General features: G+C 45.9%; 1 protein-coding gene across 1 annotated transcript in view; it reads left to right on the forward strand.

Annotated features, from left to right (window-relative positions):
* The window catches only part of LOC139230117 (uncharacterized), a 172,549-nt gene that overhangs the window by 97,884 nt on the left and 49,381 nt on the right, over positions 1-25,284 (forward strand). Inside the window, exons 9-12 of the mRNA XM_070861960.1 lie at positions 13,455-13,550; positions 19,479-19,712; positions 22,036-22,058; positions 22,157-22,272. Of these exons, the coding sequence (XP_070718061.1) occupies positions 13,455-13,550; positions 19,479-19,712; positions 22,036-22,058; positions 22,157-22,272 (469 nt within the window). The remainder of the gene's footprint in view (positions 1-13,454; positions 13,551-19,478; positions 19,713-22,035; positions 22,059-22,156; positions 22,273-25,284) is intronic.

Genomic DNA, 25,284 nt, shown 5'->3' on the forward strand with positions numbered 1-25,284 from the left:
TAGATAATGTGTTTGTGTTTATTTAATGACTCAGTCCTTACACGGACTGCCATTTGTATCGCTGCTGAAGGAACCAGGGACAGGAAGTGAGAGTTTCACTTTATTCCAAACACCACTTTAATAGATCAGTGTAAATTGATCAGCCCATGGAATACAAAGTGACATCTCTTGTACAGTATGTTCTCAGATCGATACCGATCCTGTCTCCGTGGCGAGTGATGATCTGTGGAACGTGTCTCCTGTTTATATTCCAGATGTGAAGCGTTTAATGTCGACATGAACTTGTTAAACTTCCTTCAAAGTTTCAGGAACAGCGCAATGTTTCAGCAATCGGGAAAACAACAGGGACCAGGAAACAGAAACAGATCAATTACTCTGGGTATTTTCTTAAAGGACAGCACAGGCAGAGGCAGATTTAACGGGAAAGCACTTGAGAAGTTAAGGGGAAAGGGATAGAGGAGAACTAAGGTGAAAGAAACCCTCTGTGTGAATTAGGAGACAAAGCACATCACCAGAGACCAGATACAGTAAAGAAAAACCGAGAGAAGTGGAAGTAAAAATAGAAATAGCGGACAGAAGGAAAATTAAAAGGGAATGGTTGGTATTAAAGTAAAGTACAACCTAAAGGGACAACAGGAGAAATAGAACTCGGGAAACAGCTGAGAAAGTTTTAAACTAAGATGGATTCCATGAGGTGTGTTTATTGTGTAATATTATGAAGGAGAAAGACTGATACTGTTATGTATGGAGAGTCAGACTGAACACTGAGCTCAAAGTAAAGTATAACCTTAGTCTTTTATTGCAGGTCTCCAGAATGCCTCTCCAACCTGTGAGGACTACTTAAATACCTGTGTTCCCAAGGGATTATGGGATCCCTTGGGACTCCAGAGGATGAGCCCTCTGGTGGCTGTACAGAGTAAATACAAGTTTACATATATAACACTCCCGCCCCCCCCCCCCAAAGTCAATAGTGTAACTATTTACAATGTGAGCCGATCTGGGGCCCTTCTTGCCCTGGTTGATCATCTCGGTGTGAAAGCTGGTATTGTTAGAACATTTGTTGGGCTCTCGCTGGGCTGCTGCGCAACTGGCCTTGCTGGGCTGCCTGGTGTGTTGGGCCTTGCTGGGCTGCTGTGGATGATGGGTTCTGCTTTGTGGTCAACCGTGGTGCCAGTTGCCACTGGTGTGTATGTTGGGGGATCAAAAAAGGTAGGGTCCAAGGTGGGGTGCTCAGGATAGTCCGTGAATCTGAGTTTGATTCGGTCCAAGTGTTTCTGGTGAATGAGTCTATTTGAAAGTTTGACCCGAAACACTCCTGCTCCCCTCTTTGGCCATGACAGTGCCGGGAAGCCACTTGGGACCTTGTCCATAATTCAATACAAATACAGAAACATTGATTTCAATCTCACGTGACACATTTGCGCTATCATGGTATGCACTTTGTTGAAGCCGCTTGTTCTCTACCTGTTCATGTAGATCACGGTGAACTAATGAGAGCCTTGTCTTAAGTGCTCTTTTCATGAGCAGTTCAGCAGGTGGAATCCCAGTGAACGAGTGGGGTCTCGTGCGGTAGCTAAGCAGGACTCGGGATAGGCGAGTCTGCAGTGTGTCTTCAGTCACCCTCTTCAAGCCTTGCTTGATGGTTTGCACTGCTCTCTCTGCCTGACCATTGGATGCTGGTTTAAACTGGGCAGATGTGACATGTTTGATCCTGTTATGGGTCATGAATTCTTTGAACTCAGCACTGGTAAAACATGGCCCGTTGTCGCTCACCAGGACATCGGGTAGGCCATGTGTGGCAAACATGGCCCGCAGGCTTTTAGTAGTGGCAGCGGACATGCTAGCCGATATGATCTCACATTCAATTCACTTGGAGTCCGTGTCTTCAACCACAAAGAACATTTCACCCAAGAATGGGCCTGCATAGTCGACGTGTACCCTAGACCATGGTTTGGAGGGCCAAGACCATAAACTTAGTGGCTCATCCCTGGGTACATTGCTTAACTGTGAGCATGTATTACATCTGTGAACGCAGGACTCTAAGTCCACATCGATACCAGGCCACCACTCATGGGATCTGGCTATCACTTTCGTCATTACGATGTCTGGATGGGTACTGTGGAGGTGTCTCTGCCCTTCTTGGGAACCACTACACAATTGCCCCACAAAAGGCAGCCTGCCTGTATAGACATTTCATCTTTGCGCCGCTGGAACGGCTTTATCTCTTCCTGCATTTCCACTGGGACACGGGACCAGCTCCCGTGAATCACACAGCTTTTGACTAGGGATAATAAGGGGTCCTAGCTTGTCCAGGTTTTGATCTGCCGGGCAGTTAAGGGTGATTGCTCACTCTCAAATGCTTCCATAACCATGGCTAAATCTGCGGGATGCGACATTTCTACCCCTGTGGTGGGCAATGGCAGCCTACTGAGAGCATCGGCGCAGTTTTCTGTGCCTGCCCTATGGCGGATGGCGTAGTTGTATGTGGACAACGTGAGCATCCATCACTGGATGCGGAGGTATTTATCATTTTACGCTTGGAAAACAGGGATATAAGTGGCTTATGGTCAGTTTCCAATTCGAATTTTAGCCCAAACAGGTATTGATGCATTTTCTTTACCCCACACGCTAATGCTTCTTTCTCAATCATGCTGTAGACTCTCTCAGCCTTAGACAGACTCCTGGATGCATAAGCAACCGGTTGCAGTTTCCCGAAATCGTTAGCTTGTTGCAATACACACCCGACGCCATATGACAATGCATCACATGCTATTACCAAACGCGTACATGGATCATACAACACAAGCAATTTGTTTGAGCATAACAATTTTCTCGCTTTTACAAAGGCATTTTCTTGGCTTTTGCCCCAAACCCATTCGTCCCCTTTTCGTAGTAAGACATGCAGTGGTTCTAACAGTGTGCTGAGACCCTGTAAGAAGTTACCAAAGTGTTTCAGGGGTCCCAGAAATGACTGCAGCTCCATCACGTTCTGTGGCCTCAGTACGTTCTCGATTGCCTCCGTCTTTGCGTTGGTGGGCCTGCTGCCGTCCGCCGCAATCCTCTTTCCCAAGAACTCCACTTCAGGCGCCAAGAAAATGCACTTCAAGCGTTTTAACCTGAACCCAATGCGATTGAGTCGACTAAGAACCTCCTCCCGGTTCTGCAGATGCTTGACTGTGTTCCGACCTGTGACCATGATGTCGTCCTGGAAGACCACGGTGTGTGGGACCTACTTCAGTAAGCCTTCCATGTTTCTTTGGAATATCACCGCTGCTGATCGAATTCCAAACGGCCATCTGTTATAAACAAAAAGACCTTTGTGCGTGTTGATGCAAGTGAGGCCCTTCGATGATTCCTCCAGTTCCTGCGTCATGTAGGCTGAAGTCAGATCCAGCTTTGTGAACGTCTTTCCTCCCACCAGCATTGCAAAGAGGTCATCGGGCTTTGGTAGTGGGTATTGGTCCTGCAGGGAGAAACGATTGATTGTTACTTTGTAATTGCCACAGATTCTGATGGTGCCGTCTCCCTTGAGGACTGGACAGATTGGGCTGGCCCACTTGTTGAACTCAATCGGTGAAATGATGCCCTCTCATTGCAGCCAGTCTAGCTCAATCTCTACCCTTTCTCTCATCATGTACAGTACTGTTCTCGCCTTGTGATGGATGGATCGCACCCTCGGAATTAGGTGGATCTTTACTTTTGTTCCTTGGAATTTCCCGATGCCTGGTTCGAACAGCGAAGGGAACTTGTTTAAGACCTGGGCACACGAAGTGTCGTCAGCGGGCAATAGCGCTCGGACATCGTCCCAGTTCCAGCGTATCTTTCCCAGCCAGCTCCTGCCGAGCAGCGTGGGACCATCGCCCGGTACCACCCAGAGTGTAGCTTGTGCACCGCTCCATCGTAGGAGACCTTTACGGTAGCACTGCCGATTATCGGAATCAGTTCTTTCGTGTAAGTTCTTAGTTTCGTGCGAATTGGAGTTAAGATTGGCCTGAGGCCTTGTTGCACCACAGTCTTTCGAAAGTCTTTTTGCCCATGATGGACTGGATCGTGTCCGTGTCCAGTTCCATTGACACCGATAGCCCATTTCGTTCCAAATTCAGCATTATCGGGGGAGAATTTGCAGTGAATGTGTGCACCCCATGTACCTCTGCCTCCTCGGTCTGAGGCTCTGGTTCGTCGTGATCCTCCGTGGATCTGTTTTCCTCTGCAAAATGGTGGTTTGCAGGTTTAGCAGAAGTAGCTGTTCGCCTGCACATACGTTGGAGGTGTTCCATTGTTCCACAGCCCTTGCAAACATACCCTTTGAATCATAAGAACATAAGAACATAAGAATTAGGAACAGGAGTAGGCCATCTAGCCCCTCGAGCCTGCTCCGCCATTCAACAAGATCATGGCTGATCTGGCCGTGGACTCAGCTCCACTTACCCGCCCGCTCCACATAACCCTTAATTCCCTTATTGGTTAAAAATCTATGTGATTTGAATACATTCAATGAGCTAGCCTCAACTGCTTCCTTGGGCAGAGAATTCCACAGGTTCACAACCCTCTGGGAGAAGAAATTCCTTCTCAACTCAGTTTTAAATTGGCTCCCCTGTATTTTGAAGCTGTGCCCCCGAGTTCTAGTCTCCCCGACCCAGTGGAAACAACCTCTCTGCCTCTATCTTGTCTATCCCTTTCATTATTTTAAATGTTTCTATACGATCACCTCTCATCCTTCTGAACTCCAACGAGTAAAGACCCAGTCTACTCAATCTATCATCATAAAGTAACCCCCTCATCTCCGGAATCAGCCTAGTGAATCGTCTCTGTACCCCCTCCAAGGCTAGTATATCCTTCCTTAAGTAAGGTGACCAAAACTGCACACAGTATTCCAGGTGCTGCCTCACCAATACCCTGTACAGTTGCAGCAGGACCTCCCTGCTTTTGTACTCCATCCCTCTCGCAATGAAGGCCAACATTCCATTCGCCTTCCTGATTACCTGCTGCACCTGCAAACTAACTTTTTGGGATTCATGCACAAGGATACCATCTTGCCGTTCGGAGGAGGCGGGGGTCCCCGATGGAGGGCACTCTATGCGGGAGTCCTCCCATTATTCATCGGGGACTTGGCCTGGAGGGTGGTGCACGGAGCAGTGCCGTGCAACAAATTTTTAAGCCGGTTCACGGACTCCCAGGCCGCCTGCAATTTCTGCGGTCTGGAAGAGTCCGTGTTCCATGTTTTTATGGAATGCACGAGGTTGCAGCGCCTGTTTTATTATTTAAAGGGGCTGCTCCTGAAATTCTGGCTGCACTTCAGTCCCACTCTCCTGATCTTTGGGCACCCTGTGCGGAGGGGAGAGGGTAGGTCCGAGGGCCTCCTCGTAGGACTGCTCCTGGGCACGGCCAAGGGTGCCATCAGCCGGTCCAGGCAGCGGGCGGTCGAGGGGGTCGTTCAACCTGACTGCCTGCCTCTCTTCCGCGCGTACATCCGCGCCAGGGTGTCCTTGGAGATGGAGCACGCGGTGTCCACCGGTACGCTCGCGGCCTTCCGCGAGAGGTGGGCACCGGAGGGACTGGAGTGCATCATCACGCCCGGCAACCAAATTTTAATTTGATTTTATGTTTTAAAGTTTAATTTGTTTTAATTGCCGGTGCTTTTAGTGTCCCCCTCCCCTTTTATAGAGGGCACTGGAGGAAAAAATGTGATTTTAGTGCCCAAAAAAAAAAGAAAAACACAAAAAAAAAACCACAAAAAAGAAAAAAAAGGGCCTTGTAAATGTCTGGTGTGTCATCCAGGGTGGGTGGCACGGTTTAATGTTTATGTTTTTTCAGGTAAACTCCAAAAGAGTTTCATGCACAAGGACCCACAGGTCCCTCTGCACCGCAGCATGTTGTAATTTCTCCCCATTCAAATAATATTCCCTTTTACTGTTTTTTTTCCCCAAGGTGGATGACCTCACATTTTCCGACATTGTATTCCATCTGCCAAACCTTAGCCCATTCGCTGAACCTATCTAAATCTCTTTGCAGCCTCTCTGTGTCCTCTACACAACCCGCTTTCCCACTAATCTTTGTGTCATCTGCAAATTTTGTTGCACTACACTCTGTCCCCTCTTCCAGGTCATCTATGTATATTGTAAACAGTTGTGGTCCCAGCACCGATTCCTATGGCACACCACTAACCACTGATTTCAAACCTGAAAAGGACCCATTTATCCCGACTCTCTGCTTTCTGTTAGCCAGTCAATTCTCTATCCATGCTAATACATTTCCTCGGACTTCACATACCTTTATCTTCTGCAGTAACCTTTTGTGTGGCACCTTATCGAATGCCTTTTGGAAATCTAAATACACCACATCCATCGGTACACCTCTATCCACCATGCTCGTTATATCCTCAAAGAATTCCAGTAAATTAGTTAAACATGATTTCCCCTTCATGAATCCATGTTGCGTCTGCTTGATTGCACTATTCCTATCTAGATGTCCCGCTATTTCTTCCTTAATGATCGCTTCAAGCATTTTCCCCACTACAGATGTTAAACTAACCAGCCTATAGTTACCTGCCTTTTGTCTGCCCCCTTTTTTAAACAGAGGCGTTACATTAGCTGCTTTCCAATCTGCTGGTACCTCCCCAGAGTCCAGAGAATTTTGGTAGATTATAACGAATGCATCTGCTATAACTTCCGCCATCTCTTTTAATACCCTGGGATGCATTTCATCAGGACCAGGGGACTTGTCTACCTTGAGTCCCATTAGCCTGTCCAGCACTACCCCCCTAGTGATAGTGATTGTCTCCAGGTCCTCCCTTCCCACATTCCTGTGACCAGCAATTTCTTGCATGGTTTCTGTGTCTTCCACTGTGAAGACCGAAGCAAAATAATTGTTTAAGGTCTCAGCCATTTCCACATTTCCCATTATTAAATCCCCCTTCTCATCTTCTAAGGGACCAACATTTACTTTAGTCACTCTTTTCCGTTTTATATATCGGTAAAAGCTATTACTATCTGTTTTTATGTTTTGCGCAAGTTTACTTTCGTAATCTATCTTTCCTTTCTTTATTGCTTTCTTAGTCATTCTTTGCTGTCGTTTAAAATGTTCCCAATCTTCTAGTTTCCCACTAACCTTGGCTACCTTATACGCATTGGTCTTTGATTTGATACTCTCCTTTATTTCCTTGGTTATCCACGGCTGGTTATCCCTTCTCTTACCACCCTTCTTTTTCACTGGAATATATTTTTGTTGAGCACTATGAAAGAGCTCCTTAAAAGTCCTCCACTGTTCCTCAATTGTGCCACCGTTTAGTCTGTGTTCCCAGTCTACTTTAGTCAACTCTGCCCTCATCCCACTGTAGTCCCCTTTGTTTAAGTATAGTACGCTCGTTTGAGACACTACTTCCTCACCCTCAATCTGTATTACAAATTCAACCATACTGTGATCACTCATTCCGAGAGGATCTTTTTCTAGGAGATCGTTTATTATTCCTGTCTCATTACACAGGACCAGATCTAAGATCGCTTGCTCCCTTGTAGGTTCTGTAACATACTGTTCTAAGAAACAATCCCGTATGCATTCTATGAATTCCTCCTCAAGGCTACCCCGTGCGATTTGATTTGACCAATCGATATGTAGGTTAAAATCCCCCATGATTACTGCCGTTCCTTTTTCACATGCCTCTATTATTTCCTTGATTATTGTCCACCCCACCGTGAAGTTATTATTTGGGGGCCTATAAACTACGCCCACCAGTGACTTTTTCCCCTTACTATCTCTAATCTCCACCCACAGTGATTCAACATTTTGTTCATTCGAGCCAATATCGTCTCTCACAACTGCCCTGATATCATCCTTTATTAGCAGAACTACCCCACCTCCTTTCCCTTCTTGTCTATCTTTCCGAATTGTCAGATACCCCTGTATGATTTAATTTCCAGTCTTGGCCACCCTGCAACCACGTTTCTGTAATGGCCACCAAATCATATCCATTTGTAATGATTTGTGCCAGTCAACTCATTTACTTTGTTTCGAATGCTGCGTGCGTTTAGGTAAAGTGTTTTAATACTAGTTTTTAAACCATGATTTTTAGTTTTGACCCCTCCTGCATCCCCTTTATATTCAAACATATTGTCCCTTCCTATCACCTTGTGGTTTACACTTACCCCAGTGCTACTCTGCTCTGTTGCCTCCTGCATCCTTTCTTGGGGTTCTTTTCGGCATGAATGGAAATGATGATCACCCCCGCAGCACCAACAAGGTGTTAATACCTTGCATTCATCACCCTTGATGGTGGATTCTGAGACATCTGTGGATGTGCAGCTGCAGGCATGTGTGATCTGTCCTGTACGTTGTGATTTGAAAACAACATCACTTTGTTCACAGTACTTGTAGCAGCACTTATGTGCTGAGAGATTTGCTTAGTATTGTCATTGGTGGAAATGAACGCCTGGGCTATCGCTATGGCCTTACTCAAAGTTGGGGTCTGTACAGTCAAAATTTTGTGAAGTATGGTTTCATGGCCAATGCCAAGTAAGAAAAAGTCTCTGAGCATGTGCTCCAAATGTCATTCAAATTCGCATTGTCCTGCAAGGCGTCTTAGCTCGGTGACATAGCTCGCCACTTCCTGGCCTTCAGACCTTTTGTAGGTGTAGAACCGGTACCTCGCCATCAGAACGCTTCCCTTCATGTTTAAATGCTCTCGGACCAGTGTGCACAAATCATCGTACGATTTCTCCGTGGGTTTCGCTGGAGTGAGCAGATTCTTCATGAGGCCATACATTGGTGCCCCACAAACGGTGAGGAGGATCGCCCTTCTTTTGGCAGCATTCTCTTCCCCATCTAGCTCGTTGGCCATGAAGCATTGGTCGAGTTGCTCCACAAAAGTTTCCCAATCATCTCCCCCCGAGAATTTCTCCAGGATGCCCACTGTTCTCTGCATCTTTGGGTTCGCTTATCTGTATCTCGTTGCCAGTTGTTATGTATGAAGAAAGAGTCAGACTGGACACTGTGAGCTCAAAGTAAAGTGTGACTGTAGTCTTTTATTGCAGGTCTTCAGAGTGCCTCTCCAACCTATGAGACCTCCTTAAATACCTGTGCTCCAAAGGGATTATGGGATCCCTTGGGACTCTAGGGTATGAGCCCACTGGTGGCTGTATAGAGTAAATACAAGTTTACATATATAACAGATACCATAATACAAAGGTGATGAGATATGAAAAGTGTTCGTTAATCATTAGCTGAAAAGTATTTCTGCATTTCGAGATGCAGGAACTTGCAGAGGAGAGGAGGGAAGAGGTGTTCTAAGGGTGAGTGGGTAGAATTAGATTCAGTGAGTGATGAGGCCAGGATAGGATCAGACCTCGAGAGGGAAACTTCAGGGACTGTAGCTGGAGACCAGTACAATCAGCAGCAGATTCTCATCATAGAGGGACAAGTGCTGGAGGAAGCCAAGGATGTGGGAATGCTGGATGGATTAAGGTTGTTAAAAGAAAGCCTGTGAAGATGCTCAAGAGGTTATAATTGGCCAGTTTTTTTTTTAATTGATTCGCGGGATGTTGGTGTCACTGACAAGGCAGCATTTGTTGCCCTAGTTACCCTGAGAAGGTGGTGATGGACCTTGTTGAACCACTGTAGTTATATTCCTTTAGCGTTTTAATACAACTGAGTGGCTAGTCCTCTTCAAAGGACAGTTGGAACTGGAGTCACGTATTGGTCAGTCTGGGTAAGGACGACAGATAGATTTTTACCACAATCCAACACCTTCATGGTCACTTTTACTGGTGCCTGCTCTTTAAATTTAATTCAAATTCGCCAACTGCCATGATGGGATATGAACTGAATTTCTCTGGATTATTAGTCCAGTAACATAACCACTATGGTACCATGGATGGAAGGTAATAAGGTCACTGAACGAAAGGCAGAGAGGTTAGCTGAAGAAAGATGCAGTTCGCAGGTCACAGAGAGAAAGTAGTCATAGGTGATTGTTCACTAAAAAAGGTGGCTGGCCATTCGTGTCTTCAGGACAATCCCTGCAGGGTGGAAATAGAGCAATTCATATTGAGGAATGTTAGAAGGGATACTGACGGGGACAGGTAGAGACCCAGTGGTAGTGCATGCAGGGGTAAATGAGATGGACGAATCATGTAGGAGCCTTAAAAGTTACATACATGAGGATTGGCTCAAAAGTCAAAGGTAGAGGTTGTAAAATAATGTTCTCTGGTATGCTCCCAGTATTTGGAAAAGGGAGGGAGTTTATCAAAAAGGCTGACGAGGCACAGCATATGTACTACACTAGTGCCTTCAGAAATAACTGGGGCCATCCAGAATGAAAAATGACTTTTACCTAAGGAATAGACTAGACTTAAACGGAGAGAAAGAGATTTGTGAGGAACATTGAGCGTAAGAACATCATTTAACATAGACAGGGGAAAGGCAGGAAGGAAACAGGATTACAGATGAAACAAACTGTCGGGTAGAAGGTAGACAAAAGGTGTAGACACAGATATCCAGAGAGACACAGGAACTGGAGACCAGCAAGGCAGACCCAGTGGGAGCTGGTCCTAGTGATCTAAATTCAGAGTTGGTCAATGTAATGCCTAAATGCTTCTTGACTTAGTGCTCCAAGATATCCATGGGAATCAATGCTCATCTTGATCTGGTATTTGTAATTGACCCAGAGAATATCCATGATATGGGGGGCAGAGAGCACAGAATGATCAAGTTTAACATGATCTTGGAGACAGCAATACCAGCAGCCAAGAATATAAGGAATGAAAGAACAAAATAAAGCAAACAGATTGGGAGAGGTTTTGAACAACACTTCTGTAGAAGACAAGTGGAACACCGTTAAAGGTTTAATGTTGAGCATACAGGATGAATGCAGTTTCAAAATTAACACACTGAGACTACATGAATAGGGCCCTAAAATGGATTAACAAACAAATTAAAAATGAGACCATGTGGAAAACAATCTCTTCAACTCGTGCAGAGAGGATGAATACAAGAAATGTTGGACAGTGCTACAATGGGCTGATATTAGAATCTTTCTGTCATTAACGTGATTGGAGCTTTGGCAAAAGGGGGAGAAATTCGCTCGTGTCTCAGTGGGGCGGTGTCCCAGGTGGAGCGGTAAATTTTGTGCCGGCAAATGGCTTGTGTCTGCCGTCGCAAAATTCATCAGCTGGGCCCAGAGTTTGGAGCAGGGCACTAAGGGAGGCGGCTGAGCAAGGGAAAATCCCGAGCTACACAGCTGGCTTTGCCATAACAGAGGCCTGGGTTCGGGGGAAAAAAAACGGGAAAAAACCACCCAAAACATGCCCAATACATAGCTCACTTCACCACTCGATAAATCGCAAAAAAACATTAAACAATCACACTTACTTGAGGTCAGCATTACTTCCCTCACTGCGGCCGCTACAGCTTGGAACGCCAGCTTTCACAGGCATTCACACCAGGGGGCACTACGGAGCGCGAAGTGTCGGGAACAACCAAAAATCTAACCGGTGTCGCAACCAGGGGCATTGCAACACCGGCTCGCCACTTCCGGGCGGTAATGTTCCACGCCCCATCAATACCGGCACCGAATGTCCCGCCCAGGAACAAGTGCTTTCCACAGCCATTGCCTCCTCTCCGGGGCGCTAAGATGGGCCAAAGTGACCAAAAACATTTTATATCAGGAGATTTGGATTTTGACAATTCTGGGTACTTTAAATAAAGTGTTTTTATTTTTGAAATACTTTGCCCGTAATACGGACTGTAATTTGTATATTTATTGCACGAGTCAAGAACAGAAAGTGAGATGTTGCACTTTATTCTAAAAGACAGCTTTCAGATCAGTGCAAATTGATCAGACCAATGAATACAAAGGGAACTGTGAAGTGCTGTAGGTCATGAGATGTGTAAAGATCCTGGTGTAGGTTGTTCACAGGGAGTAACAGGATATATTGCACACTGAGGGAGTGGGATCACAGGATGTGGCAGCACTGGGCGAAGGATTTGAGGTCGGACAGCGCTGGGTTTAGAGAACCGTTCATGGGGAATACAGTACAGGCCCAAGAATTCACCAGTTGAGAAAACAATGTTGGTGCAATAGGTGAGGGCAAAGGGCAAAAACTGTCCCGGCCACAACAGGGGCATCAATTGTAGGTGTAGTCACACCGGGTAACCAGAGAACGGCACATCTTGGCACATAGTCATAGCTGCAATAGGAGCACCAATAGTAGCAGGAGCCACAGTCGAGGGGAAACATTAACTGCAACTGTACCAAGAGTAGAAATGAGTAAAGCAAAACTCAAACCCATGCTCCTGAGAGAGTTTACGTGGAGAAAACTTATTGGATCTACATCCAACAGGAGTTTGGTCAATTTATAGGCACGTTTAACTGTTGCTTGCTAACTCTTTCAGTTTTTATGTGTTTGTGATAGCGATATACTATTTAAAAATCTTGTGCACAAACCTGTCCTCAAACCAACTTCCTATCATCACCACCATTTATGGTTACACTTTTGTGTCAACATTTACCATTGTAAAGTGCCGTGTCAGCATTGTTGTGATGTAGTTGCAGACTCTGGACACTAGGAGGCTCTGTGGGGTAGGTTTCTGAATTCTTTCTCCAAACTCCATCACCAGCTTCTGAATGGAAAACACTGATACGTTCAACCTCCTCTTGGCAATACTATGGGGAATTTACTAATAAACTGCATTTTTTAGCCTATATCTATTAGGGTAGCTGGTGAAACAACCTGGCAGTGAAAATAAATCAGAAAAGAAAGGTTTGAGTAACTTTTATTGATTCATTTTGTTGCAATTTCTGGGTACTGATTGGTAGGATTAAGAAAATGCAAGCAACTTCATTGGTTGGTTCCAGATGGACTGGTAGTTCCTGATTGGGCGAATCTCCTACCTGCCTTTACCTCTGCAAATCAACATAGTGAAGAACACAGAGTAGTTATTCCAGCCAATCAGCTCAGAGTATGACGGACATTTTGATCTTTGACAATTTCAAGTCGAACACAGTAACACTGAGATATAACTGACTGACTAGATTAACATTGTATTATAAAGGATTATAACTCCTGTGGCATTGCTCATTGATGTCATGGAGTCTGCAGCATGGTTGTTTATTAATAAGCAGCAAATACAAAACAGAAATGGGTTCAACAGCAGAGAAAGTACAAAACAGTTAATTTCTGACTAATGTTTTAAATTAGCTAAAAACAATAGCATTCAAAGCCTCTATATCACCCTCATATCTCCGACCACACATTTGTGATTTCACTGGAAATAGAAATCAGATGGTCCCGACCTCCAGTTTTAAAGCCAGTCAGCAAGCTCAAAAACTGCTGAACGTGAAGAAAAAGAGGCCCCAAAAAAGTCTGAGAGCTCTGAGAATTTTAATCAATTTTAACTGGATGGTATTTAATTTTCAGGAGTTTATTTCTGAAAAGTATACAAACTAATTGACGTTCTTTGTTCAGGAGGAACTGCGAACCTTACTGAGGCCGGTCCGGGACAAGAAGGAGGAATGTGATGCTGTAAAAAGTGATTATGTGAAAACATTGGCCCACATTCAGGTACATTTGATGCTCCTTTGTTCGACATTCTGTACACACGTGCTGAAATGTAGAGTGCAGAATTCTGGTCTCCATTTTCTAAAAAGGTATAGAGGCATTGGAGAAGGAACAATAAATATTTACAAAGATGGTACCAGAACTGAGGTGTTATACCTATCGGGAACGATTGAACAGGCTGTGGAAGTTTTCTCTGGCATAGAAGGCTCAGGGGTAATATGATAGAGATATTTACAATTATGAAAGGATTTGATAGGGTAGGTAGAGAAGAACAACATACGAACATAAGAAATAGGAGTAGGAGTAGACCATTTGGCCCCTCGCCTGCTCCGCCATTAAGATTCAATAAGATCATGGCTGATCTGATCATGGACTCAGCTCCACTTCCCTGCCCGCTCCCCATAAGCCTTGACTCCATTATCGTTCAGAAATCTGTCTATCTCCTCCTTAAATATATTCAATGACCCAGCCTGCACAGCTCTCTGCAGATGAGAATTCCTAAGATTCACAACCCTCAGAGAAGAAATTCCTCCTTATTTCCATTTTAAATGGGCGACTCCTTATTCTGAAACTATTCCCCCTAGTTCTAAATTCTCCCTCAAGGGGAAACATCCTCTCTGCATCTACCCTGTCAAACACCTTCAGAATCTTATGCGTTTCAATATGATCACCTCTCAGTCTACTAAGTTCCAATGAGTATAGGCCCAACCTGCTCAATCTTTCTTCATATGACAACCCTTTCATCTCAGGAATCAACCTCGTGAAGCTTCTCAGGACTGCCTCCAATGCAAGTGTATCCTTCCTTAAATAAGGTGATGGACATTATACACCATCTGCCAAATTTTTGCCCACTCACTGAGCTTATCTATATCCCTTTCGAAGTTTAGAAGAATGAGAGGTGATGTTATTGAAACATATAAGATACTGAGGGAGTGCGACAAGGTAGATGCAGAGAGGATGTTTTCACTCGTGGAGGAATCCAGAACTAAGGGACATAGTTTAAGAATAATGGGTCGCCAATTTAGAACTGAGATGAGGAGGGCAGGTAAGTGGAGCTAAGCCCAAGATTAGATCAACAATGATCTTGTTAAATGGCAGACCAGTCTCGAGGGACCTAATGGCCTATTCCTGCTCCAAATTCTTATGTTCTTTGCAGATTCTTTGCGTCCTCCTCACAACTTGTTTCCCCACCTATCTTTGTATCATCGGCAAATTTGGCTACATTACACGGTCCTTTCATCCAAGTCATTAATATAAATTGTAAATAGTTGATGCCCCAGCACCGATCCCTGTGGCACTCCACTAGTTACAGTTTGCCAACCTGAAAATGACCCATTTATCCCGACTCTCTATTTTCTCTTCGTTAGCCAATCCTCTATCCACGCTAATATTGTCATGTATTCAACCAGCATTGTAACCCATGTATAATCTGACCTAAGTTGTACACAGTGAGAACAATGACCACTAGGTGGGAGACACTCCTAACCTGGACCTTCAGGTATAAAAGGGGAAGCTCCACCCACCTTCATCACTTGAGTGCTATGGAATAAAGGACAGGTCACAGACTGACCTTATCTCAAGCACGGGCCTCGTGTGCATTTATACTGTATAGTAGGGACGTATCAATGGCGACGAGAAACTGGGATTTAAGCCACGCGAGCATGGCCACGAACAGAACAGACGAGTGGTACTGTGTTAAGGAATGGTTGGGACAGAGATTCAACATTGTTAAAGCAGCACACAGTTCTCCAGGCAGACAAGGGCAATCGGGCATGCCCCAACATGTAGTCGAGCCCAGAGGGGGAGTTCGACACAGACAATGGCAAGCTGAACGGCGATTCACACCATTGCAAGGGACAATGCAGCCAGTAATGGGGCCATCAACACCTGTTAATGCCGCATTCAAGGACAATAACAGGGGCAGTCAGGGACGATCGACTGGCAAGGGACCTTTTGTTTCAAACAGCAGCTCATGTTGGAGGCGTGGAGGCACACACTTAACCTGGAGTTTGCAGTGATGAGCAAAATACCTGCAGAAATTGCAGAAATGAACGCTGGGGGAAATCGTTGAAAGCTGAAGTTCAGCGAGTTCATGTGGAGCACGTATACAGTTCATACACCAGGACGCCACCGATAATGATGAAAGTGCTCCTCAATGGCATCCCAGTATCAATGGAGCTAGATACGGGGGCCAGCCAGTCCCTGATGGGTATCAAACAGTTCGAAAAGTTGTGGGCGTCCAAGGCCAGGAGGCCAAAATTATCGCCGATTGACACACAGCTACGGACCTACACAAAGCAGATCATTCCGGTGCTCGGCAGCGCCACAGTAGTCGTGACCCACAAAGATTTGGAGAACAGGATGCCACTCTGGATTGTCCCAGGGGATGGTCCCGCACTACGGGGGAGGAGTTGGCTTGCTGTCATGAACTGGAAATGGGGCGATGTCAATGCAATTTCCTCTGTGGAGCGAGTATCATGCTCACCGATCCTGGACAAATTTGGCTCATTATTTCAACCCGGCATCGGCACTTTCATGGGGGCCAAGGTAGTGATTCATATAAACCCGGACGCCAGACCAGTACACCACAAGGCCAGAGCGGTGTCGTACATGATGCGGGAAAAGATAGAAGGCGAATTAGACCGCCTGCTGAGGGAAGGCATCATCTCGTCAGTCGAATTCAGTGACTGGGCGAGCCCGATCGTGCCGGTGCTCAAGATGGATGGGTCGGTCAGGATATGTGGTGATTACAAGGCCACCATCAATCGGGTGTCACTCCAAGACCAGTACCCGCTACCGAGAGCGGAGGACCTCTTTGCGACGCTATCCAGTGGCAAACTTTTTTCAAAATTGGACCTGACCTCAGCTTACATGACCCAGGAGCTGGCGAGTGAGTCGAAGAAGCTGACCACCATCACGACACACAAGGGGTTGTTTGAGTACAACAGATGTCCGTTCGGGATTCGCTCGGCCGCCGCGATCTTCCAACGAAATATGGAAAGCCTCCTCAAGTCGATTCCAGGGATGGTGGTTTTTCAAGATGACATCCTAATCACGGGTTACGATACTGAAGAACACCTCCAGAACCTGGAGGAGGTGCTACGCAGACTAGACCGGATAGGGCTGCGACTGAAAAAGGCGAAGTGCGTCTTCCTAGTTCCAGAGGTAGAATTCCTGGGGATGAGGGTAGCAGCAGACGGGATCAGTCCAAGACGGAAGCGATCCAGAGAGCACCCAGACCCCGTAACACGACGGAGCTGCGTTCATTCCTGGGGCTCCTGAACTATTTTGGTAACTTTCTTCCCAAATTGAGCACGCTGCTAGAGCCGCTACACGTGCTCCTACGCAAAGATCGCGAATGGGTCTGGGGGGACAGCCAGGAAAGGGCTTTTAATAGAGCACGCAATTTGTTATGTTCCAACAATCTGTTAATGCTATATGACCCATGTAAGAAACTTGTGTTAACGTGCGATGCGTCGTCCTATGGTGTCGGGCGTGTGTTGCAGCATGTTAATGCCAAGGGTCAGTTATAGCCGGTAGCTTATGCCTCCAGGAGTCTGTCCCAGGCAGAAAGGGGCTACGGGATGGTAGAAAAGGAGGCGCTTGCATGTGTATATGCGGTAAAGAAAATGCACCAGTACCTGTTTGGCAGGAAATTTGAGCTGGAGACAGATCACAAACCCCTAATGTCCCTTTTGGCCGACAACAAGGCCATAAATGCAAACGCATCGGCCCGCACACAGAGGTGGGCACTCACGTTAGCCGCCTATGATACACAATTCGGCACAGACCGGGCACTGAAAACTGCGCCGATGCACTCAGCAGGCTCCCACTAGCCACCACTGAGGGGGCTACTGAGCATGGTGCTGAGATGGTCATGGCTGTTGAAGCTTTCGGAAGCGAAGGCTCACCCGTGACAGCCCGTCAGATTAAAGTCTGGACAAATAGAGACCCGCTATTGTCTTTAGTCAAGAAATGTGTCCTGAATGGGGACTGGGCAGCCACGTACAGGGCATGCCCTGAGGAATTTAAACCATTTCACAGGCGCAGGGATGAACTCTCGATTCAGGCCGATTGCCTACTGTGGGGAAACCGCGTAGTCATGCCCCAGATGGGCAGAGAGGTGTTCATCAGAGAACTCCACAATGGGCACCCGGGCATTGTCATGATGAAGGCAATTGCCAGGTCACACGTTTGGTGGCCAGGGATAGACGCAGATCTGGAATTTTGTGTTCGCAGGTGCAACACGTGTGCCCAGCTGGGCAATGCGCCCAGGGAAGCCCCCCTTAGCCCCTGGCCATGGCCCGCCAAGCCTTGGTCACGCATCCATGTGGACCACGCAGGTCCTTTCATGGGAAAAATGTTTTTGGTTGAAGTAGACGCCTACTCCAAATGGATCGAGTGTGACATTTTAAATTCAAGCACATCCTCTGCCACAGTAGAAAGTCTACGGGCAATGTTCGCCGCCCACGGTCTACTGGACGTGTTGTTCGGCGACAATGGCCCGTGCTTCACAAGCACTGAATTCCAGAACTTCATGGCAGGCAATGGAATTAACCATGTCAGAACGGCACCGTTCAAGCCGGCCTCAAACGGCCAGGCAGAACGAGCAGTGCAGATAATCAAACAGGGGATGCTCAGAATCCAAGGAGGTTCCTACAAAGGCGCTTATCACGCCTCTTGTTGGCCTATAGATCCCGACCACACTCGCTCACAGGGGTTCCACCCGCAGAGCTGCTAATGAAAAGGACGCTCAAAACCCGGCTATCCCTTATACACCCCATCATGAAAGAAATTGTCGAGAGCAGGCGCCAGCCACAATATGACTACCATGACAGGAATGCGAGGGCGCGATGTATTGATGTAAATGATCCTGTTAGTCCTCAACTACGCTGCAGGGCCCAAATGGCTCGCAGGCACTGTGATTGCCAAAGAGGGAAATAGGATTCTGGTAGTTAAACTTACCAATGGACAAATCTGCCGCAAATACGTGGATCAAACAAAAAGGAGGTTCAGCAACCCCATAGAAGAAGCAGAGGAAGAACACAATGTAGAGTTCACTCCACCACAGGTGACCGCACACCGGAACCAAAGGGAGGAGAGCCCAATCACTGTGGGCAGTCTGGATAGGCCTGAGGCACCGCAAACAGCAGACACTCAGGCCAGCGCCCAACAACCGGAGCCCCAATTCAGGCACTCTACAAGAGAGCGTAAACCACCAGAGAGACTCAACCTGTGATCCCAATAAGACTTTGGGGGGGGAGGTGATGTCATGTATTCAACCAGCATTGTAACCCATGTATAATCTGACCTAAGTTGTACACAGTGAGAACAATGACCACTAGGTGGGAGACACTCCAAACCTGGGCCTTCAGATATAAAAGGGGAAGCTCCACCCACCTTCATCACTTGAGTGCTATGGAATAAAGGACAGGTCACAGACTGACCTTCTCTCAAGCATGGGCCTCGTGTGCATTTATACTGTATAGTAAGGACGTATCAAATATATTACCCCCAACTCTGGTATTTCCACTTGAGGTGGAGTCCAAAACTAGGGGCCATGAATATAAGACTAATGAATCCAATAGGGAATTCAGCAACTTGATCCTCAGTTAGACCCTCGCTCTTCTGTATGAATTATCTGGTAATCTATTATCTATTAATTAGATTACACTGTATCAGAGAATGGATTTCTGTCTCTCTCTCTCTCTCTATATATATATATATATATATTATATATATATATATATTACATATACACAGATATAATATAAAAATAATGTCTCCATTTCAATAAATTAACTTGTCTCCATTAACGAGATTGGGAATGTTTATCTCTAAATTATTCTTACATAAAGAGAACGACACGGGGTTGCACAACCTTCCAAGAATCATCATTTAATTTTTCAATCTCACAATTCTGTTCTAAAGGACCAAGGTGCAAGTACAGAGAAACAGATTAAATGTGAATTTGAAAAACTTCACCAGTTTCTCCGTGAGGAAGAGAAGACTGTGTTGGAAGATCTGAAACTGGAGAAAGGTAAAAACAGTCGGGAGATGGACGGGAGGATTGAGAAGATAACGGAGGAAATCTCATCACTTTCAGTCACTGTTCAGGATATTGAACAAGAGCTGAGTGAACAGGACAGCATCAAGTTTTTAACGGTAGCTGTATATTTATTTTTCTTTCCTTCTCCCTTTCTTCAACACTGTGTTCGAGATCGTGCAGGGTGTGCCATCAAAATCTAGAATAGAAAACTCACTAACCAAAATAATACCAGTCACCTGTGACATTTGGTTTTCTGTCTCACACCCAAGAACACTAACGGTATCTTTAACTAAGTTACTCGATTGGGAATGTTTTTTTCTAAAATATTCTGACATGAAGAGAACTACACAGGCTGCACAACCTTTTAAAATTCATCATTTCATTTTTCAATCTCACTATTCTGTTCTAAAGGACCAAAGTGCAAGTACAGAGAAACAGATTAAATGTGAATTTGAAAAACTTCACCAGTTTCTCTGTGAGGAAGAGAGGATTGTGTTGGAAGATCTGAATCTGAAGCTTGTTTACTGTAGAGATGTATATTGTAACGCTAATTAATCTATTTTGGCAGTGTTAGTCGAGGGATAAATGTTGGCTAGAAACTGAGAAAAACTCCCTTGCTCTTCTTGGAATAATGTGTTGCGATCTTTTACCTTCAGCTGAACAGGCAGAAGAGACCTCGGTTTAACGGTGTGTCTCTCAGCTCCTGACTCCCCAAAGCCTTTTCACCATCGACAAGGCAGAAGTCAGCAGTGTGACTGAATATTATCCACTTGCCTGGATGAGTGCAGCTCCAATAACACTCAAGTAGTTTGACACCATCCAGGACAAAGCATCCTGCATAATTGGGACCCCATCCATCACCTTCAACTTTCACTCTCTCCACCACCGGCGTCCCGTGGCTGCGGGATGTACCATCGACAAGATGCACTCGCCAAAGCTTCCTCAACAGCACCTCCCAAAGCCACGACCTCAACCACCTAGAGGACAAGGGCAGCAGGTGCATGGGAACACCACCACCTCCACGTTCCCCTCCAAATCACACACCATCCTGACTTGGAAATATATTGGCGGTCCTTCATAGTCACTGAGTCAAAATCCTGGAACCCCCTCCCTAACAGCATTGTGGAAGTACCTTCACCACATGCACTACAGCAGTTCAAGAATGTGGCTCACCACCACCTTCTCATGGGCAATTAGGGATGGGCAATAAATACCGGCCTTGCCAGCAACGTCCACATCCCGTGAATGAATAAATAAAAAATCTCAGCAGAAACTCATCTGACAATGGAGTTCCCACTCAGCTGGTTGGTCATTGATTCATAGCAAGTGTGCCTGACATTATAATTCAGTCTGTATAGCTCATGTTTTCAGGCTACAATAATAAGTCTGAGACTCTCTCTGTAGTACAACAGCAGGCAAAGATTCAAACACAAGTTTGATGAGCCCTAAGCTGTCCTGTCATTTTAAACTAGCTTTGTACAGACATGGGGCAGACTTTCAACTTGCTGCTAGACAATAAAACTAACATGGCAGATTGCCCGCCTGTTAGAGAAACCGCCTAATTTTGGTTCCCGTTGGAATCGATGGAAATGAAACCAATGCAGCTTCTATAATGAGCCACCAATCCACAACACCAGTTTTCTGTCCGAGCGACAAGTTGAACAGCTACATTCTGGAGTTATATTGCAACTGGTGAGAAACTCCGTGATAAATTACCTGTTACAGGTGGTGATTCAGATTCACTGCTCAGTTACACGACCCTTTTCGATCCACGTGCACCTGATGCTGCTTCCCACCCTCACACTGTGAGATTGATGTTATGGAAACCTGCAGTATGTATAGGGCAATGGTGTGCAATATATTGGCCACTAGCCACAGGTGGAGCACTGGGAATCCAGATGTGGAAAATTGCATTTGATTAGCAAATAAAAATGAGTAAAAGACACCAGTGTTGGGCACGTGATCTCAATATTCATCGTCGCATAGCGTAGGCAAGTGTACATTAACCTCTTAGTGCATCAGTCAGTGAAATGGTAAGACGAGTGTGTGTGAGGCGTTTTCTACTAAAATTAGTCACACCTGTGGCTAGTCAGCGATTTCTATTGGACAAGGCCGGTATATATCCATGGAAACATTTGTCTCCAGGACTCGTGTAAATTACAACATGAAAACATGAAAGTGACTCTCTTTAAATTAATTCCAATCATTTGAGACTTCAGGATGTGACAATTGTTTTGTAGCTCTGAGTTGTGTTGTACAGTCAGATCGAGTCAGTTGTAATGTTGTGGAGTAACTCACAGTACAGTGAGGGCAGGAAGAGGCAGCCCAATAACTTTACATATTTACAATATACTTTTCTGTGGAATCCAGCCTGTTACTTTCTTTTTGTGATAAAATGTTCTCTAAACACAAACAGTAATAATTGTTCTTGTTCTGCAGAAATTTCCGGAAACAGAGAAAAGGTATAATTTACAGCCTTGATTTGAGCCGATATTTTAATTTCTAACATTTCTCGCCCACCCTGGAATGATCCAACACTGCCCTTTATCTCCTGTTTCAGAGCGAAGCGAACTCTCCCAGAGCCACAGAAGGTTTCCCCTTTAATCAATGTGGGGAAGTACATTGGGTCACTGCAGTACAGAGTGTGGAGAAAGATGCTGATGGTGATTAATACAGGTGGGGGTGAGCTTCCTGACACCAGCTATTAAACAGCTCTCTGTTAGTAGACGGGACCTGTCTTTTTATAATAAATATCTCATTGTATGTGTAACTGACTAGATTATACTTTCAGTCAGTTTTCTGGTAAAATACATAATTGTCAGATCTGCTCCCATTTGACATGTTTGATGAAATTCTGGTGGAGGTGTTTTGGGGGCAGATGTGAGATATACTGATCTTCCGCCTGCCCCGTGGATGGGTCCCTGACCCTGTCCCAAATCCTGGAGTCTTGGGTATTTCCATATTGTGAGTCGGAGACAATGTATATCCCGCTCGAATAGGGAGCCAAAGTTCGGTGGCAGTAGACGGGTCAGAACGGTCAGGGACATGAGGAGCTACATTTGAAAACTGAAAACTGCTGCTGCTTTTGCTGGAGGTGGGTTTTCTGAAAGCTCACGGTCAATCAGCGATTGATTACATTTGGGAATCTAGTCTTTAAATGTTAAATACCCCAATGTCTTCAGCAACACTGGACACCAGGACACGGGAAGCAGAGTCCCGTAAATTCTTTAAAAGGAAATGAGATAATTGCTTCATAAGACCATATTAAAGAGTAGGGGAGTGAGTGGGACAGTCTAATTTCTTTGTCTGGATTGGCCTATGATTTATTAATTGTCAATAACCAGAGTTCATAGATTTCAAATCATTGGCAAAAGATCTAGATGGGAGATAAGCAGAAATGTTTTCACTCAGAGTTGTTGGAAATGGAACACTACCTGTAAAGGTGTTGGACAGTACTTGAGGATGAAGACCTTGCAGGGTTACGGACAAAATGTGGGGGTGTGGGATTAAACACGACTGCTCTATCAAAATCCCAGCAGGGACATGAAGGGCCAAATGGCCTCCTTCTGTGCTGTAAGTTTCTATGTTTCTGTGATTCACATCCCACTGTGGGGCGCTAATCTTAGTTAAACTGCGACTGCCTCAACTCTGCCGGTTTAAAATTACACCACAATTGTCCTCAACAAAATGCGGCCTGTCCTGAATGTTCACACAGAGCCCACTCTCCCACAATGTGGGTGGTCAACCCTCCCTCACTATTTTCCCCAACTTAACCCCTAACTCAATCCAACTTAATCCCACCACTATGTGGAAGGATACCCGCTCACCAGGGCTGATGACCAAGAAGGCCGCACATGGACTTCTCAGTGCCTCACCTCCTAGGAAGGTGCAGCCCTCCCCCAGAGGCTTTTGGGGAGAATTGCCCTCTGCTTACTGATGACCTGAAGCTCACATCCACTTGGACAGTAATACTGTCTGGCAGTCAAAGTCACTGCTGTCTTCAATGTTTTTACATCTGGATCTGGATCCTTCCAACCAGCATCTGGTGATCTTTACCACATTGGTCATGCACCATTGGATAAAGAAGGTGACTGATGATATCCTCATGGGGCTCATTCATTTCATTTTCTTCCCAATGGAACCAGAAAACAAGGTGGGCAATCTGTCCAGTGCTACAGACAGGTAGGTTACCAACTAGTAAATGGAGCAATTGACTGAATGCATATCAAAGCCCCATATGAAAACCTGCTCAATATCATGAACAGGAAATGTTTTCATTTGATTGATGTGCAGTCAGTGTGCATGTCATATAACCTTATACTGAACATAAAACCCATTCTCTGGGAATCTGTCTTGATGCTTTCATCATGTGATAATCTACCATCCCAGCCCCTGTGACTCAAACCAAGTATCAAGGTGGTTGATTGGTGATCAGGGTTATCCCCAGCAGTCATGACTTACAACTGCAGTAAGGTTTCTACAGACAGAAGGGACACCGGACATAATGAGGTCCATGTCAGTGCAAGAAATGCGATAGAGAAGGCATTTTGAAGCCTGGTTTCTCGATGCCGAGATAAATCTAGTCGAGCCCTGCAATACAGTCTGTCGAGAGTCTCCAGAATCACTGCAGCTTGCGAGGTACACCATAATATCGCAGTGAAGACAAGCTTGCTGCTACTGGAAGGGGATGATGATGAGGGCGTGGGAAGAATATCCATTCGCACAGCATGAGGAGGGTGCACAGTAAGGGGAGAATGTGGTACAAAACCAGTAGCCAGAGACAGGAGGACCAATTATAGCGCAGTGCTTTCAATGAATAAAAGCTGACACACTTCCGCAGATGTATCAGAGAATCAGGGAGCCCTTACTGCTGTTCCTTCAGACACCTTGCCACTTGTGTTTCCTGCTGATTTAGAAGTCGCCTGCCCTGTAATTAACAGGCTGCAACAGCGCTCTATTCCCTCCCTGCTAACTCAGTCTCTCAATGAGGAACACTATCACTGCTCCTAACTCGTCCTGTCTGAATAATTAGGGCCCCAGGACATCAGTGGGTTAGTGGCAGAGACACGTGGGCTAAACCAGCAACTGGAGAGAATCCAGCCCCTCACATCGCAATCAAAGACACTGGCACGGACAGGCCTGATGCTGTCATTTAGCATTCTTCGATTCCTTGACTTCTCTCAGTTTTCTCCATTGATGAGATTCTCTTCCCTATCAGCAAATCTCTGTGTAGCTTTTCCTTCAAATTGCTACATCTCACCCTTCTCAGGGTAATTTTCTCATCTGACACTGCAGCACTCCTCAGTACTGCACTGGAGTGTCAGCCTGCATTTTGTGCTCAAGTCTCTGGAGTGGGATTGAACCCATGACCTTCTGAGAGGTGAGAGTGCTCGCACTGAGCCATGGCTGACACCTAGGGACCAAAATTCAGGGTCTGAGAGAGACCCATTACTGACCGTTTGTGGGGGCCATGTGGCGGAATCCCGTGACCGCCGCTTTGTCGTCAAATGGCCGCCCCGACCCAGATTCAGGTCGGGGATTTTTCGGCCTGGTCCCGATTCCGCCCCGATCCTGATGACCCCCGCAAGCGCTTCCCAATCGGCCGGCAAGATAGTGCCCCTGGGTTCGGCCGGGCCACTAACTGGCAGCCTTGTACCCCCTCTTGGGTGCCAGACCGCTGGCCCGGCC

Source organism: Pristiophorus japonicus, chromosome 19 (genome assembly GCF_044704955.1).
Source record: "Pristiophorus japonicus isolate sPriJap1 chromosome 19, sPriJap1.hap1, whole genome shotgun sequence".
In the NCBI taxonomy this organism is placed as follows: Eukaryota; Metazoa; Chordata; class Chondrichthyes; family Pristiophoridae; genus Pristiophorus; species Pristiophorus japonicus.